Source organism: Anabrus simplex, chromosome 5 (assembly GCF_040414725.1).
Source record: "Anabrus simplex isolate iqAnaSimp1 chromosome 5, ASM4041472v1, whole genome shotgun sequence".
NCBI lineage: Eukaryota > Metazoa > Arthropoda > Insecta > Orthoptera > Tettigoniidae > Anabrus > Anabrus simplex.
In genome coordinates this window covers 429,272,677-429,291,741 of record NC_090269.1, presented here as the reverse complement: position 1 = coordinate 429,291,741, position 19,065 = coordinate 429,272,677, and the positions used below count along the sequence as shown (strand labels likewise).

At 38.1% G+C, this 19,065-nt stretch overlaps 1 protein-coding gene across 1 annotated transcript in view; it reads right to left on the bottom strand.

Annotated features, from left to right (window-relative positions):
• Syx8 (syntaxin 8) overlaps positions 1-19,065 on the bottom strand; it is a 65,506-nt gene that overhangs the window by 7,162 nt on the left and 39,279 nt on the right. The window contains exon 7 of the mRNA XM_067148770.2: positions 10,046-10,171. Within this exon, the coding sequence (XP_067004871.1) occupies positions 10,113-10,171 (59 nt within the window). The 3' untranslated portion in view covers positions 10,046-10,112. The remainder of the gene's footprint in view (positions 1-10,045; positions 10,172-19,065) is intronic.

The following is a 19,065-nucleotide window of genomic DNA, read 5'->3' as shown; positions in this document are numbered from 1 at the left end:
TCATAGTCAATATTATTTATATAACAGTGCAAAGGAGTGATCAAGCCGTCCATGTTTTAAAGTTCTAATGTGACATTCTACTCTTGTTCACATTTAATGGAAATATATTGACTGTTAACTTTCATAATGTCGGTAATGAGAACGGCTTGATGCAATTGGGATTAATCATCTGTACATTTTTACAACTTATTGGAGATTAACATGTGCTAGAACTATTTTTAAAAACTATTTTTACAGAATTTACATAATATATTCAAACTTATTGTACACTAGCAAGATACCCGTGCTGCGCTACGGTATTATACTGAAATTTATAATTGAATGCTTATTGTTTTAGATATATAATCCGCCGAAATTCGCGATCTGACTCGTTTTCTGCAAGAATCCACCAAAATTCCCGATCTGACTCGTTTTCTGTTATTTTACGGCACGTTTCCTCCATTTTTCAATCTTCCTTTCCGGTAATCGATTTCGTACCTTCCGGGCTAGGCTCAGGTATTCCTCCCGGTCTGTTGGGTCCGTAAATCTTTGCCATCTTTTCCTATAATCATTTTTAACATGGATAAAATCCTTCAGGAGATCCGGCGTGGTGTCATATTGGGTGCCTTGGCGGCACTGAACCCGCGGGCGGACTGCATTCTTAGTCATTACCCGTCCAGGAGCCGTTTCCAGCGGGGTCCGCCCATTTGACGACGGTCCGGAACATTATTATTATTATTATTATTATTATTATTATTATTATTATTATTATTATTATGTGTTGGTGGAATGGCTGATGACAGGGAAAACCGGAGTATTCGGAGAAAAACATGTCCCGCCTCCGTTTTGTCCAGCACGAATGTCACATGGAGTGACCGGGATTTGAACCACGGAACCCAGCTGTGAGAGGCCGGTGCGCTGCCGCCTGAGCAACGGAGGATCCTTATAAGTACATTAATAACAGTAAAATCAATTGGTCTCACCTCCTTCTACACCCCACCGCCGTTAAGTTTATTTACCGACACCCCCCCCCCCCCCAAAAAAAAATTAAAAGAAAGCTTGTTTCTTAATGTTTAAAGGAGATTCCAAACACCAATGTTCACGTCTATTACCTTCAGTTTTGAGATATAAGTATCCCCATAAAAATAATCTACTTTTTTCACTTCATTTCACACTAACCCCCCCCCCAAGTGAATTTTCCCGCAAAAATACCTGTTTCTTTAATAGTAAAGGATCTTCTAAATACCAATTATCACGACTCTAACTTCTTCAGTTTTTGATTTATGTGTCCTCATGAAAGGAATTCAACTCCTTTACACTCCCGCCCTCCAAGATGGTCCCCCCCCCCCAAACGCGTTTTTCTTTGTTTTTAAAGGAGATCCAAATACGAATTTTCACGTCTGTAACAACTTTAGTTTTTATTAGATGTATGTATTCTCATACAATTACATCAATTTTTCAATTCTTTCACCCCCTCCCCCCCCCCCTTTATTGGATTTTTTGAGAATACGTGTTTCTTTACTTTTAAAGCAGATTGCAAATATCAAATTTCACGTCTGTAACATCTTTATTTTTGAGATATCAGTAGCCTAATTAAAAGAATTCAACACCATTTTCAGTCACTTTTACCCCCCTCCCCCTCCACCCAAGTGGTATTTCCGAAAACTAAAAATACACGTTTCTTTATGTTTAATAGAGATAAAAAATACCATTTTACACTTCTGTAAAATGTTAAGTTTTTTAGATATACTGTAAAAATCCTCATTTTACCTTTTGAGTTCCCCTTAAGTGGAGTTTCCAAAAACAAATCACCTATGTTTCTTTACATTTACAGGAGATTACAAACACCCACTTTTTACGTCTGTAACATTTTACGTTTCTAAGATATTCTGTAGATAAAGTCTTTCAAAAAATTCACCCCAATTTGTCACTCCTGTTTAATCGCCATTAATTGGATTTTCCTATTGGGATTTACAGGAAACAAAATAATACGTGTTCCTTTCTTTTTAGAGGAGATTCTAACTCCCAATTTTTACATCTGTAAATTTTAAAGTTTTAAGATGTAGACACACTCATTTTAAAAAAAAATCACCCCCCTTTTCACCCAACAATATTTGGATTTTCCAAAAACGAAAAAATTCGTGTTTCTTTATATTTAAAGAAGATCCCAAACACCAATTTTCAGGTCTGTAATATCTTAAGTTTCTGAGCTATAAGTAGCCTCATTAAAGGCATTCAACCCATTATTCACCCTTTGACACCCTTCCTATTGGGATTTTCCGAAAACTAAAGAATACGTGTTTCTTTATTTTTTTAAAGGAGATTCTAACTACCAATTTTTACATCTGTAAATTTTAAAGTTTTAAGATGTAAATACACTCATTTTAAAAAATCACCCCCTTTCTACTCCCCCCCCCCCATTAATTGGATTTTCCTAAAACAAAAAAATACGTGTTTCTGTATTTTTAAAGGAGATCCCAATCACCAATTTTCAGGTCTGTAATATCTTCAGTTTCTGAGATATAAGTAGCCTCCTTAAAGGCATTCAACCCTTCTTTCACCCCTTTACACCCTTCCTATTGGGATTTTCCGAAAACTAAAGAATACGTGTTTCTTTATTTTTAAAGGAGATTCTAAATACCAATTTTTACATCTATAAACTTTAAAAGTTTTGAGATATAGATATACTCATTTTAAAAAATCACCCCCTTTTCACACCCCCCACCCATTAATTGGATTTCCCATAAACAAAAAAATACATGTTTCTTTATTTTTAAAGGAGATCCCAAACACCAATTTTCAGGTCTGTAATATCTTCAGTTTCTGAGATATAAGTAGCCTCATTAAAGGCATTCAACACTTTTTTCACCCCTTTTCACTCCTCCTATTGCGATTTTCCGAAAACAAAAAAATACGTGTTTCTTTATTTTTAATGAAGATTCTAAATACCAATTTTTACATTTGCAAACTTTAAAAGTTTGGAGATATAGATTCACTCATTTTAAAAATTCACCCCCTTTTCACCCTCCCATTAATTGGATTTTTTAATAAAAAAATACGTGTTTCTTTATTTTTAAAAGAGATCAAAAGTACCAATTTTCAGGTCGGTAATATCTTCAGTTTCTGTGATATAAGTATCGGTATCCTGATTAAAGGCATTCAACCCATTTTAACCCATTTTCACCCTTTTTCACCCCTCCTATTGGGATTTTCTGAAAACAAAAAAAATACGTGTTTGCTTTCTTTTAAAAAAGATTCTAAATACCAATTTTTACATCTGTAAACTTTTAAAGTTTTGAGATATAGATACATTCATTTTAAAATTTCACCCCCCTTTTCACCCCCTTAGCGACGGAATATCCAAAAATCCTCTCTTAGCGAGCACCTACATTTTAATATGAATATATCCCCAAAATTTCATTTCTTTATGTCCAGTAGTTTTGGCTCGGCGATGATGAATCAGTCAGTCAGTCAGTCAGTCAGGACATGTTATTTTATATATATAGATTTTGGAACTGAACTGGCAAACTTGTCTTGAAGTTTCAATGGGAGGTCTTACTCATATCCTGTCAAATGGAGAAAATGCTGATACTGGGATGGCATTGTAGTCTATTGAAGTCATAGCATTTTAAATATTCTTTTCATATTTGTAGGACACTGAAACATGTTCAGCTTATATGGTTTTTTGGGGGCGGTCTAAGTATTCTATAAATCAGCATCACTTCTTAGAAGAATGAGCATCAATATTTAGGTGCCTTACAGTGAAATCACCGAGCCCTTTAGCTGCAGTCGCTTAAGTGCGGCCAGTACCCAGTAAGTGATAAAAATCATTGTTATCCGTACATTCAGTATCCAGTATTCGGGGGATAGTAGGTTCGAACCCCACTGTCGGCAGCCCTGAAAATGGTTTTCGTGGTTTCCCATTTTCACACCAGGCAAATGCTGGGGCTGTACCTTAATTAAGGCCACGGCCACTTCCTTCCCACTCCTAGTCCTTCCCTGTCCCATCGTCGCCGTAAGACCTATCTGTGTCGGTGCGACGTAAAGCAACTAGCAAAAAAGTGGAATGGCAGGAATGCTGTTGGAGAGTTTGATCAAGATTTGTTAGATAACAGATTAATACATGACCGTATAAAATTGTTGTATGTTGTTTTGTTGTGGAGCTTTTTGAGGTTATTCAGTGTAAGGTTGAAGAGCAGTTCACTGGATTCTGGATGTAGTGTGTGGCTGGTGGGTGTGTTGAAGTCTGTGGAATAAAACAAAAAAGTGTGTGAGTGCTATATTAGGATGATTTATTAGTTAGTAGATTTAATGTTCTTGAAACTTACCCTTTAGACATTAGGAGGAGGTCCTGTTGTGTTGCTTGTGTGAGGTGTTCTGAACAGTTGCTTTATATCTGCTTCTCGTATTGTAGGTATGTGTCATTGTTGGCAGGGAGTGAGTTGGGTTATTGTTGGATTTATAGTTGAAGATTTAAAAAAATTTATTACTGTTTATGTTAACCCTAGGACACTAACCCTATTTCGCCACACATTATTACTAACCCTTCGTAAATTTGACTACTCCAATTTGTAATTGTTATATTTTCTACGTAACAGCTTATATTTGGCAAAATGTTTGTTATTTGGAGTTCCTATAATGTCGTAAACTTAACATGAATCAAAATAGGTAGATATTAAATAATTTTAAACAATTATTTATTAAATATAGAAAACTTGACACACACAAAATATTAAATGAACACGTTTTATAAGAAATTAATTTTATAACACAACATATTAAAATAAACCCTTAAAATTATGAATGTGGGTTATTTACATCGCAAAGAAACCAAAACTACCAAGAAAATAAATAAAATAAGTATACATGTAAAAAACGGCATGAAGACACATTATACTTTTAAGTTCACGCTATCACTAACCGTTCATCAATATGACGACACCCACCCAATTATTACAAGAATGAGCAAAGATATCAACAATCGCACTTACCACAGTCAATAACTGCTCGAAAAAATCAGCTACACAAAATGGCGGCAGGCACGCATTCGCGGAAGGCAATAAACTATACCATTCTGCTACCTACCGTCGTAAAATTTACGAAGGGTTAGTGTTCTAGGGTTAAGAGATGACAATAAATTAGGAATTTGTTCCGTGACCGGGCTCTTTGTTTCTATGGTGTCATTTAGATTTTTGTTTTTATTGAAGTGATGGTCTAAAAGGATGTAGGTGTTTTCAAATTCATTCATTAGACTATCTTTATTGATGATCTTTAAGATTTGGAGGTCCTGGTCTATGGTGGTGGTGTTATGTCCCGTTTCTTTCATATGGATACTCATAGTGGAGAGTTTGTTGTGCTTAGATGCGTTGTAATGTTCTAAATTTCTTGTATGAAAGCTGCGTCCAGTTTGACCAACATAAGAAAATTCACATTGGGCGCATTTGAGTCTATAAACTCCTGAAGTGGAGTACCGGTCGTGTGTTGAATTTACTGTATGGGAGTTAAAGAATATACTTCTGTTTGTATTGCGGGTTTTGAATGCAATATTGATGTCCTGTTTCTTGATTGGGTTAGTGATTTGGTAAAGAGCCGGATTTGTGTAGGTGAAGGCAGCAAAATATATATATATTTTTTAGGTCTTTCCGGGGTTAAGTTAGTAGCAGTTTTTAATTTGATTTTGTTTATAATTTTATTAACTGTGTTTGGTTTGTAGCCATTAAGTTTCGCTAGTTCTTTAATATACTGTAGTTATTTTTTTCGGTTATCGCTGGAAAGAGGAATTTGGAACGCTCTATAGATTAAGCTGTAGAAGGTTGCTAATTTGTGGGAATGCGGGTGCATAGACTCTTTTTATATAGTCAGAGGGGCAAAAGTGGGTTTTCTATAGATTTGGAATTTGAATTTATTATGGGTTCTATTTATGGTTACATCTAGAAAATTTAAAGAGTTGTTAGTTTCATCTTCTTTTGTGAAGGTAATGTTGTTATTGAGACCATTAAGAAATTCTAAAATGTTGTTGCTGTTGTTTTGTCGTTTATCAATGATGGCAAACGTGCCATCAACAAATCTTATCCATAGGTGGAGACCGTTGATTTTGTTTACAATTTTGTTAGCCTCTAGATTATCCATGAAAATGTTAGCTAAAATGCCCAAAATGGGATCTCCCATTGCCAGTCCTTTTTGATGGTAGATTTTGTTGTTGAAAGTGAAGTAGTTGTTGTTCAAAACAGAGCTCAACAATTTGATAAAGTCATTTATATTTGCTTAATTTACTGTGTTTGGTAAGGTTCATTTTGATAATATTTATCGTATCATTAATAGGGATGCTTGAGTACATATTAGTGAAGTCATATGAGACCATTATATGGTTGGGTTGTAGTTTAAATTGTGTTAATTTTTCACAGAAGTCAATGGAATTTTTTACGTATGCTTCATTGTTGAATTTAAAGTGTTTGTTGAGAATATAGTGTAAAAATCTTGAGACTTTATATGTGCGCCTGTTTCTGCTGTTTATAATAGGGCGCACGGGAACTTCTTTTTTATGGATTTTGGGTAATGCTTTTGTGGTTGGTAGTTTAGGGTTCATGATAGTAAGTTATTGATATTCTTGCTCTTGCAGAAGGAATGATAAATTTTTCAACAAGATCTTAAAGTCACGCTGAATTTTTGGTGTGGGGTCTTTACGACATTATGAAAGTTAACAGTCAATATATTTCCATTAAATGTGAACAAGAGTAGAATGTCACATTAGAACTTTAAAACATGGACAGCTTGATCAATCCTTTGCACTGTTATATAAATAATATTGACTATGATTTATCTTAAAATAGCATCCACTCAGAGCTCTGACTTGGAGATAGAATTAATGGCTGATGATGCCTGCAATGACAGGCGAAACATGTACCATACTCAAACTTAATGTAATGACACTGTTATAGTCATAAAGACTCAACCAGTATTGAATTGGTGGTTTCAATAAATTAATGTTTAACATTTAATAATTGAACTTCAGTACAGTTAATATGAAAATAATCACTTATAATGTATCTGATAATTCATAGAAATGGTAAAAATGTCGTGAAAACACAGTGGTTTGACACTATAAATGTGAAAAAGTCAAAATTGTTGTAAAAGTTTTGGATAATGCATAAAATGCATAAATTGATGCGCTTAGCTGTTGAAGGAAGAAGTCAAGAAGAATAATTTGGGCGTTGAATATTCTTGAGGTTTGTATATATCACTCCCTATGAAGTTCTGATAGTTGCACTGCGATGTGTTGAACATATTGCAGATAAGGTCTCATTGGTGATCAAAGTTTCAGATTATGTTTCAAAATGCATACATCAATGCATATAGTTGTCGCTGAAGGATAATGAAGATTTTTGAGAATTATGTATTACACGATGCAGAGTTTTAAAAGCTGCAAATCATCAACGGCAGTAGTAGTGCTGAGAAAACAATCCATGCACACGCAGTGAACAATGTAAAAAGATGGTAAATAGAAGTCATTCAAAGAGATTAAAAGTCCTTAAAAAACTGGAAGTGAAAGTAGCGCTTGAAAGTTTAAAAATTTTAAAAATTAAAAATGGTGGAAAAGATTTGCAGTTCAATGCGGAAATAAATGAAATTAATAAAGTTGTAAATAGTAATAAAGAGGAAAAATACGGGGATTGGAGCAAAAGTCATGGTAACTAATTATTTTCTTGAAGATACCAGTCCGGTTGGAAAATGTGACATATACAGATGAAATGACAAGGTGTTAACTACATGTGTGAATAATGAATAGCACTGAAATATCATAACACATCAATTTATTATGGTAGTGTACAGGGCAATATGGCCTACCCGGTACAAAAGAATGACAACACAGTACACATAAAGTTGACATGACAAACCCTCAAAGTAGTCCCCTGCTACTGACACTACACGCTGCCAACGATGTGGGAGGTGCTGAATACCATCTGCCTCAAATTTGCCGCACCACATGTGAATAGGTCACCTGGTCGAATGAGATCAAAGTCACAGGGCGAAATGTCGGGAGAGTACAGTGGGTGCTCCAATTCTTCCCAACCCCAACGTCACAGTAGCTGCCCTACACACTCTGCTTTATGTGGTTTTGCATTGTCATACAGGATTATTGCATTGTCCACAAGATCCGGACGTTTCTCCCGAATGCCACGTTGTACCTGTCGCACCAGAAAAGTCCCTGTAGTACTGTGCGGTCACTGTTCTGCCATGTGGAACAAAGTGGCAAACAATGACACCCCTGACGTCATATGCGACGATCACCATCAATTTGACTGGGGAAGGATTCTGACGGACCTTCTGCCTCCTTGGTGATCCAGCATGTCGCCACTCGGCGGACTGACATTTCAGTTCTGGATACAAATATGAAGTTATAGATTATGTTATAGATTATGATTTCAGTTCTGGTTCATATGCCCTGGCCCAAAATTCATTAATGGCGATTATTCGTGACAAGAATTGATCGCCGTCCTGTTGCCAGCGTGCAAGGTGGTTGGAGCATATTGCATAGCGCACCCACCTTTGAACTTCCGTCAGTGCATGCGGTACCCACTGCGATGCGATTTTGCGCAGTTGCAGCTCATTACGCAATGTCCTGTGGACGGTGCGTTTCTCGATGCCACTTCCCCTATCTAACTCCAGTAGCGTCCATCGTCTGTCTTCACCCAGGAGCTGCTCGACGACGGCACGTGCCACGTCGGTCCGCAAACTGACAGGTCGTCCCGAACGTTGCTCATCACTGGTTGACACATGTCCTTGCTGAAACTTTCTACCCACCGTGCTACTGAACGGTATGGTAGGGCATTATTCCCAAGGGCTTCCACTAATTCACTGTGACATTCCATCGCATTTCTCCCTCGGAAAATGGCTATTTTGATGTAAGCGCGCTGCTCAATACAGGTTACTTCCATCTCGCACGACACTCACCAACTGACTGATTTCACAGCCCTTGCTGCGCTACTACCAGCTATCACAGAGCCATCTGTTGTTCTGCATACACACTAGGCCTGCAGAACTTCCACACGACACATACACATTTGTTATCCATTGACATATCTACAAGAAAAAAATAGTTTGCATGACTTTTGCCCCAATCCTCGTAGAAAAGTTTTAGAAAGAAAATACGTAATAAGTGACTCACCTTGCGCTGGTAAGTGTTGGACGTATTGAATAACTTATGTGACGGGAAGCAAGATAAAGGAAGAAAAAGAAAGGGAGGGGAAATTTTGGGAAGAAATGGGGAATAGAACGGGAAAAAAGAGGAGGGGTTAATTTAAAGGGAATGGAAATGGGGGAAGAAAACAAATAGAAGAGGTAATAAAATATGTGAATCAATTTGCAATGCGAAGTGTTGGACATATTGTATAATTTATGTGAAAGGAAGCAAGATAAGAAAGTATGTAAGGAGAAAATAGTTCGGAGATAATTGGGGAATGAAGTTGGGAAAAACCAAAACAAGAGAGGCTAATTAAGGTGGGGCTGATGGATTAGGGAATAGGAGTAAACGCTGAGGAAAGGTGCACTGAATAGAATGGAAAATTGATTTTAGATTAGTTAAATTAAAATTTTTAAAAATAATAATCAGGAGGTCAAATAGAATGTTGGTTTTCTCAGAAATGTCATTTAGGTTATAGTTTGAGTTGAAATATTGACCTAAATGTATGAAACAGTTTTCTATTATATCGAGTAGGGGGTCTTTGTTTAATGTTTTAAAGATTTCCATATCTTGGTTTATGTTGGTAAAATTATGGTTGTAGTCTTGCATGTGTTGACCTACTGCTGAGAATTTATTGTATTATCTTAGGGCATTAATATGTTCTGAATATCTTGTGGTAAAATTCCTTCCAGTTTGTCCAAAAAATTTGTTGGTTACATCCTTATTCTACAAAATGCGATCAAAGGTCTCCATGCAACTCTAAATAGTCACCCCTCTGCCAACCCCTGTCTATCATCTTCAATTACAGCTTTTCAGTCATGGTGTAGCAATTTCTATTTTGATCAGTACACATTTAAATATAACAACGTAAAACATAATATTTACCATAATAATCTTGCTTTTTTTTTTCTTCTTTCTGCTTCCTTATTTATTTCCATGGCAGCAGAAACCTTCACGTTAGAGCAGCAACTACAATGCCAATGAATAATAATATGATGATGACCCAATACACTGAAACATAAAGAAACCTCGCAATAAACTTCCGTGTTCAGTACATATCAAAGAGATACAAAAATGGCCAACCAGATACCAGTGGGATCCGAACCCACAAACTTCCCATTTTGTGTCGGATGTTGTTACCAACTGAGCTATGGTAGCTAGGTCATATCTGTTCTGTTGGAAAGGATCCAAACTACAGGTCTGGTATTAATGCAGGCACAACTGTAAAGTGCGTGCCAACCATCCGTCGTGGGCCAATTCAATTAATATTAATTGACCAGCTGTGAGCTTGCATCTGGGAGATAGTGGGTTCGAACCCCAGTGTCGGCAGCCCTGAAGATGGTTCTCTGTGGTTTCCCATTTTCACACCAGGCAAATGCTGGGGCTGTATCTTAATTAAGGCCACAGCCGCTTCCTTCCCACTCCTAGCCCTTTCCTATCGCATCGTTACCGTAAGACCTATATGTGTCGGTGTGACGTAAAGCAATCAGCATATATACAGCAAGTTTCAAAAACAGAGGACACAATTTCAGGTATGTATTCCTCATATGTAGACAATAAAAAAGTTAATTACAACATGTGTCCAGAAATGCTCTGTTTACGAGTTATCACCTTCAAAATAGTGATATTCACTGGAACGTTTTTCTTCCTGCAGCTAGTTGCCATGACAGAAGATATTAACAGGGCACTCTGACAGTTATTTCCGAGGCGAAGGGTAGACTGATGTTGTGTTTGGCGTTCGACTGAGCGACATGTATTCAAATCAGGAGCTGGCAGAAGTGCACTTCACGTACAGTAAAGCGGACGGCAATGCTGTGCCGGCTCGTCATTTGTACCAGGAGATGTACCCTCAGCGAACATGTCCAGATCAGAAGACATTTGAATGTTTCCATTGTCGTCTGTACCCTCATAGGAAGATTACATCTTCTGGTATGGACAGGGGACGACCATGATCTACAACTCCAGATGTACAGGAGGAGGAGATTCTGCAAACAACTTTGTCTATTAGCACACAAAGGTTAGCATTTCAAGTGAACGTTCCTCAGAGGCCTTATCATTTGCAATGTGTACAGGTCCTATCACCAACAGATTACCCTGTAAGAGTTATGTTCCGCCGGTGGTTCTTACAGCAGTGTGCTAAAAAATCCGATCTTTCCTGCCTTAGTATTATTCACAGATGGAAGCACAGTTCACATCTGATAACATTAAGTTCCACAATCCGTGTGTATGGGCATTTGAAAACCCACAAGCAACTGTTCCATCTCAACACCGAGTGCGGTACTCCCTCAACATGTGAACCGGTATCATTGGTGATCGTTTAGTTGGACCCCATGTACTTGTACGCAGACTTACAGGGCAGGCGTACACAAACTTCCTGAAAAACACAATACCTAATGTTTAGGAAGACATTCCGCTGATCATTCCTCAACATGCTCAGTTCTTGCATGATGGAACTCCTCCATACATCAGTCGTACGTCTCGCCGATACTTGGATCAAACATTTCCTGATCAATGGATATGTAGAGGTGACCCACCTGATTTCTACCTGTGGGTCCATTTAAAATCAGCAGTGTATTAGTCTCCGGCAAGTGACATCAAATCTCTTCGGAATTGAATTGTGGCAGGTTATGAGGAAATATATTCCTGTAATTCAGGATCTTGTTTGCAAGGCCATGAGACATCGATGTGAGACTGTATTCAAGCAGGAGGCGGACATTTTGAACATCTTCTGTAAAGGCAATTACCTGCGTGAAGGAAAACGTTCCAGTAAATATCACTGTTCTGAAGCCTATAACTTGTAAACCAAGCATCTCTGGACACATGTTGTAATGAACTCTTTTACTGTCTTATATGGGAAACACGTACCTGAAAGTCTGCCTCTTTTTGGAACACTCTGTACAGTCGTGAACAACTAAACTGGTTAGATATAAAAGAAGGCCTTAATCTTATTATTTCAGATCAATCAATCAATCAATCAATCAATCAATCAATCAATCAATCAATCAATCAATCGATCAATCGATCAATCGATCAATCGATCAATCAATCAATCAATCAAATCATTTCATTTTTACGACCATATTGTACTCAAAATCCATTAAATTGGTCTACAACAGGTGACCTGTGCATGCTCTACAGTTGTAGTGGCAGTCTTGTAAGTTAAATCCTTTTTAAAAGAACAAATATTACCTATGCCACAATAACTTGATCGATAAGAGCATCCAATGAAAAACTGGAAGGTTGTGGGTTCAGATCTTGTTGGTCAGTTTTGTTCTGGAAAATCTCCTTGATATTTAATAATGTACTGGACATGACCTGATACATTGAAAGAAGGAAAACGTTCCAGTAAATATCACTGTTCTGAAGCCTATAACTTGTAAACCAAGCATCTCTGGACACATGTTGTAATGAACTCTTTTACTGTCTTATATGGGAAACACGTACCTGAAAGTCTGCCTCTTTTTGGAACACTCTGTACAGTCGTGAACAACTAAACTGGTTAGATATAAAAGAAGGCCTTAATCTTATTATTTCAGATCAATCAATCAATCAATCAATCAATCAATCGATCAATCAATCAATCAATCAATCAATCAATCAATCAATCAAATCATTTCATTTTTACGACCATATTGTACTCAAAATCCATTAAATTGGTCTACAACAGGTGACCTGTGCATGCTCTATAGTTGTAGTGGCAGTCTTGTAAGTTAAATCCTTTTTAAAAGAACAAATATTACCTATGCCACAATAACTTGATCGATAAGAGCATCCAATGAAAAACTGGAAGGTTGTGGGTTCAGATCTTGTTGGTCAGTTTTGTTCTGGAAAATCTCCTTGATATTTAATAATGTACTGGACATGACCTGATACATTGAAAGATTATTTCAAGTACAATGTAGTCGTAAAAATTAAATATTCGTAATGAAACTTATTACAGAAAATAAACTTATCTCTTGCTGACACTGCAATTTCTGTAAGTAAGGAAATAGGTCAGTGTTGGACGAGGGAAAGATGAAGACAATCTCCATATCTTCAAATAAATTGGCTGTGTCTTGTACACCCATATCTTCTCCCACACAGATACGCCGTTGTCCTTATCCCATTACATGTTCCTATATGATTATAATTTATTATTTTCTTGTTTGTATTGATAAATTTCAAAATTACTGTATTTACTCATGTATTACACCTCTTTTTTCCCCACTTTTACAGCCAAAAATAATAAAGGGGGGTCCAATATGCGATAACCTCAAAATTTTGTGCAGCGAACACATGACTTCTAGGTTATAAAGAGCTGTAAATTGTACGTGTAAACATTCTATACTATTATTTAACAAACTTAGAATGTATTTAAGTTATACTAGCTATTTTCGTCGGAAGAGAGTATTTCTAAACGTAAAAAGACAAAAAAATGGTGAACACGACTTTTAGGCCTACTGTACATATAAAAGTTCGTTTTAGTTACTGATATCACGTCATTCGTTACATCTCATTAATTCCTCTGGTGAGGTTTGGTGAGGTTAACGTCAGGAAGGGAATACGGCTGTAAAAACTTGCTACGATGATTCGTCTCACTTCATACTCGATCCCGTAGAAGAAAGGGATAAATGTATCGTGTTATCATATAATTAAATATTGATGCAAAAGAACTTAATGGCCAGTCATTTGTCTCTGTCAGTTCATCAGTAGGTCTACCACACAGTAAACCAGATCACTTGCTGATCACTGCTTTCATTTTATTTATCGCCTTGCGCCGCCAACTTCCCTGCCTTGCTAACGGCGTGTTGGCATTCTAAGTTACATCATCTTCACTGCTATTTCTTGTCAGTCGCGTCAGCCATGCTTCATTCTCTTTGAGCCATGCACTGCAATCAAGAGCACACGAAGTCCCGTCTTTTTGAACCTTTTAAAAATAATTTCGTTCCCGACTATAGAGTCTAAACAGTGTAAATCTATTCCCAGATGGTCTCTGATATTCCCAGTTGGTGTATATGTAGCAGAAGCCACTCCTTCCGAATAAAGCCGAGCTGTAGAAGGCATGCCAAACCATCAGCTGATAACTAGCATATGTTACAAGTTGTACTTCCGAATGTAATACATAGTAACTGGAAACATTCTTTTGATAACTGCGGCTGTTGAAACACAGGCCCTTATTTTTAAGTATATTTCATGCTTGTTCTCTACATTTATCACATCAGGATTTGTGTAAACAGCTGTCCATGAGATAAGACAGACCACACTGTTTAGGTTAGGTATATTATCGCCCTGATAGTGCCAAAAGTTCGACGGAAAAAATAAAAATAAATAACAGGAAAATATATGGCATTTATGGATATCTACAGGTGTGGCGGTAATGTGTTTTATGATCATGATGTTTAATGTTGTACGTTGGTTGTCTCTTTTTTTTATTAACGCATACCCTAGTATGCTTTGTTTGGCGCCTCCGAAAATCGTTTAAAGTACGCGGGGACATAAAATTATTATTTTATTATTTGTTAGGTACGTTGGTGAGTAAAACAATAGTTTTAATTGGATAGCTTTTATCACATTTTAAACTTACTTCTCTCCAAATTTATAAGTTACCTATATAGGTTCAAGTTACGAGATATTAAACGACCACTTTGTTAATGATCTCGCCTGCTGTATAAATAGCAACAACCGCTAATATTTCTCAGCTAAAGTAAACTAGTTTCCTCATCCCGAGGTGGTACAGCTCTTTTTGGACACATCCCCAGTGGAGGGGAGTTACATGTACCGCTTTTACCGCATATCAACCTTCCTGGCATTCGTAAATGTCTGGCAGTACGGTACCGGGAATCGAAGTCAGACCCCCCATAAACAGCAACTAATTGTGCTAACCATTACGCTGGCTGACATTATTAAGTTCAAAACACAGACATATAGCATGACTAATGCATGCTTGCAATGCGCGGGTTGGACACGAAGCTAGGCCTATTCATCTATTTGTGCGACGTCATCAGAGCTGCAGTAGACCTATGCTACAGAGGCAGACATTTCTTAACTACGAAACACAGATGTACCGCATGGATTCGACGCGTTTTTCATTGCGTAAGTCGTATGGACGAAACTATCCACAAATTTGTGCGATGTCATCAGAGCTGCAATAAGACCTGTACCCGCTTCGAAGCGGAATCGTCATCGTTCTCTGACGAATTACGCTGGGGGGTCTTATAGGCGTTTTATTTTTTTAATTTCCTTCGTCTCGAAAAGCCAGGGGGGGGTGTGTGGTCTAATACGTGAGGGGGTCTAATACACAAGTAAATACGGTATATAATGGGGATGAAAATGAAATGGTGTATGGCTTTTAGTGCCGGGATGTGTCCGAGAACTTCAGCTCGCCAGGTGCAGGCCTTTTGTATTGACACCCGTAGGCGACCTGTGCGTCGTGATGAGGATGAAATGATGATGAAGACGCCACATACACCCAGTCTCCATGCCAGGGGAATCAACCAATTATGGTTAACATTCCCGACCCTGTCGGGAATCGAACCCGGGACCCCTGTGACCAAAGGCCAGCACGCTAATCAATTAACCATGGAGCTGGACATAATGGGGATAATTCAACCTAATCAGTACTACTTGTTACAAGTACAATGTATTTGCATTTTAAAACACACCATCTGCGGTTTCGATCTACAATCGATCATCCTCAGTTCATTACCATATTCGACAAGTTTGCACTTTGCCAGCATAAGCATTACACAAGATATGAAGTGTTCCATTAGTAACACAGTTTTATCATGAAGAACTCCAACACAAAAGCATAACGAAACTTATAAGGGATCTACAGACATGAAAATCAAATTTTATTGATTTTAACCAGTTGTTAATGTTGTTTACAGTATGTTTTTTAACTACATTCTTAGATTAAATGATGTTCAATGATTTGTATATGTTATTTTATCTTATGTTCTCAAGCAGCTGAGGATGATAGATTATAGATCGAAACCAGGACTGCAGATGGTGTAAGCAATGTAGGCATGGGAAATCAATTCAAGACTCAAGAATACTTGGCACAGTCAAACACCACCATTCACAAGAGTTTTAATGTGTTATTTTAATTCCAATTTTAAATGTGTAGTCTAACATTTCATCACTGTCATAGATTAAGACTTTCTTATTATTATTATTATTCTTTTATGACCACATAGGATCACTTTAGTCAGTCCGTTGTTCAGGTCTCTTTGAAGGGATTGTTCGGGCTTTGCGGTCCTCCCAGAACTACTTTAGACGCTCCGATCTTCGTGCCCTTTCCTCAGTTGAAAATATGCGTGTTATTGGTTTATATTCAATTTTATCCTATTTGTGGTGTCTTCTGTGTCTTTTTTACTTAAGACATACGAATTTGTAAATTTTTATTGGTGTTATATATATGCATGTATTTCCAATTTGATCATGGCTGAAGATGGAGTACACCAGTATTCTCAAACTACTCCCTAGTGAGATGCAAACTTCTGGTCTGCTGTATGCTCGGCTACGGGTGTCAATACAAAAGGCCTGCACCTGGCAAGCTGAAGTTCTCGGACACATCCCGGCACTAAAAGCCATACACCATTTCATTTTCATCCCCATTATATACCGTATTTACTTGTGATACAATGGAGGGTGTTTGATATCACAGAAATGACCACAATGGAATCAATAAGAATGTCCACGGCTTACTTTGAAAGAATGATCACTGGAAAAGGACTGCAAGGCAGACCTTGCCAGAAGCAGTCCTAAATCGGAGAACTATCTACTACTACACACGTTTTAATTTCGTCCCTGAAGGGAACGATGGGCCTGCTAGATGGTAACGCCATTCCTCACGCCAGGGAGATTTAATACGGTGAAGGAGATGTGCGGAGAAGGTGAGAGGGTTGGTGGCCTTGGCCTATACTAGGAACTGTCCTGGCATTCGCCTGAGTGTAGGAGAATGGAAAACCATGGAAAATGATTCTTAGGACAACCGGTGGTGGGCACCAGCCCTTCTCAGTCTCTCGAATACGGAGCCGTAGAGCCATGGCCACCCTTCCGCTGCTCGATCGAGTGCAGAGCTGTTTGACCACGGACCAGCTGTGGTCACTTGTAGGCCGAAGCCCACTCAGCGACCACCAATGAATCACTCCCACACCTGGCCTGCTGGAGTGTCAATGGAGTTTCTATTAGTTCAAACAGCTCATTCCAGGTATCCAGGCTCGTTTTGGTTTTGACTGCATGCCCTTCCTGGCACCATGGGATCTTTTATCTGAAAGTTCCAATCTGGGATCGACAGGGATTTAAAGCATCTATTAGCTTGACCATGATGTTTCTCGAAACATGTACCTGAGTGTATATATGTAAATGATAGTTTAGATACATAATATATTCTGAATTGTATTGACTAGGCAGAACTTGGACATTATTAACTGTAGAGATTTGAAGCATGGTCGTCTAGGTAGCTTTATGCAAATACTCCCCCCCCCCCCCCCCCCCCCCGCCCTCCTAGTATGTCAATGGTTTTTTGATTTAGGTTTAAAATTCAGTATCTATGTCTCATAGAGTGTGACAACTGAAAGAAAAAAGAAAGCACCCACCTTGCTGTTGTATATGGACATTACTAGACGCACTCCCACCGACCACTGGTCAGTATTTGCAGCACGAAAACTTTCCGCAGTCTTCATGTAAAATGGTGTGAACAGGCAGTCCTCCAGTTTGTTCTGGTCTCCCCTGATCACCATTACTGCATCAAGAGCCTAATGTCATTTCATGCTTGTGGAGAAAATGCTGTTCTTAGAATATAAGCATCATCATTAATCGATTTACTTATGTCTGAATATCATGACCCCACTGGTTTTGTTTCTGCTTCTTGCATCTGTGCTGGCAGTCCTCTGCTTTCTTCAGGATGCATTGGAAAAAACAAGCCAGAGATAGTCTATACTTGTCTCATCCATTTGGCCAGTCCTTCCCAGTGGTCTACTGTACTCCCCTTAACCTTCCCTTCAATGATGAACTTCTCAAGATTTTTTCCAAAGTAGAAAAGTTTTTTTTTCTACAAGTTGTTTTTTAAGTCGCACCAACAATGATAGGTCTTATGGCGATGACGGGTTGGGAAAGAGCTAGGAGTGGGAAGGAAGTGGCCTTAATTAAGGTACTTGCGTGGTGCGAAAATGGGAAACCACGGAACGCCATCTTCAGGGCTGCCGACAGTGGGTTCAAACCCACTATCTCCCGGATGTCAGCTGCGTGAACCTAACCGCATGACCAACTCTCCCGATAGGCTCCTGAAGTATGGATGCATTTGTTATTCTTGTGGTCTAAGACACGTAGCAGTCTATGCCAGCACCACATTCCAAAGGCATTGATATGAGCTTTCTTGTCACAAGCCTTTACTTTTTTTTTTTTTTTTTGCTATCTGCTTTACGTCACACCAGCACAGATAGGTCTTATGGCAGCGAGAATTCACTTACTTCCTCCAGTCATGCATTTCCTATTATCATCATTATTATTACTATTATCATTATTATTTGGGAGCCGTTCTATGGTTTCCTTTTGCTTACTACCATGGCCTTGGACTTGTTTGTACTGATTTTAAGCTTCCATTTTTCTGGAACCTCAGCATCCGATCTTTCTTTGAATCTGCAATGACGATGATATCATCAGCAAAATTTATGCTTTTCCCATTCACTTTTATTCCTCTTGTGTCATCTTTCTGAATTGCAATAGCTTCTTCAATGAAAATGTTGAATAAATAAAATCATAGGGGACATTCTTGTATCACTCCGCTTCTGATTTTTGCTGTTTCCTAAGTTCCATTGAATTCTATTTCTGCTGAATGTGATTTGTACAAATTTAGTATCAAACTGCTGTCTTTCAAGTCAAGCCCTATTTTCTTCTTTGACTGGAACAGTCATGTCAAAAGC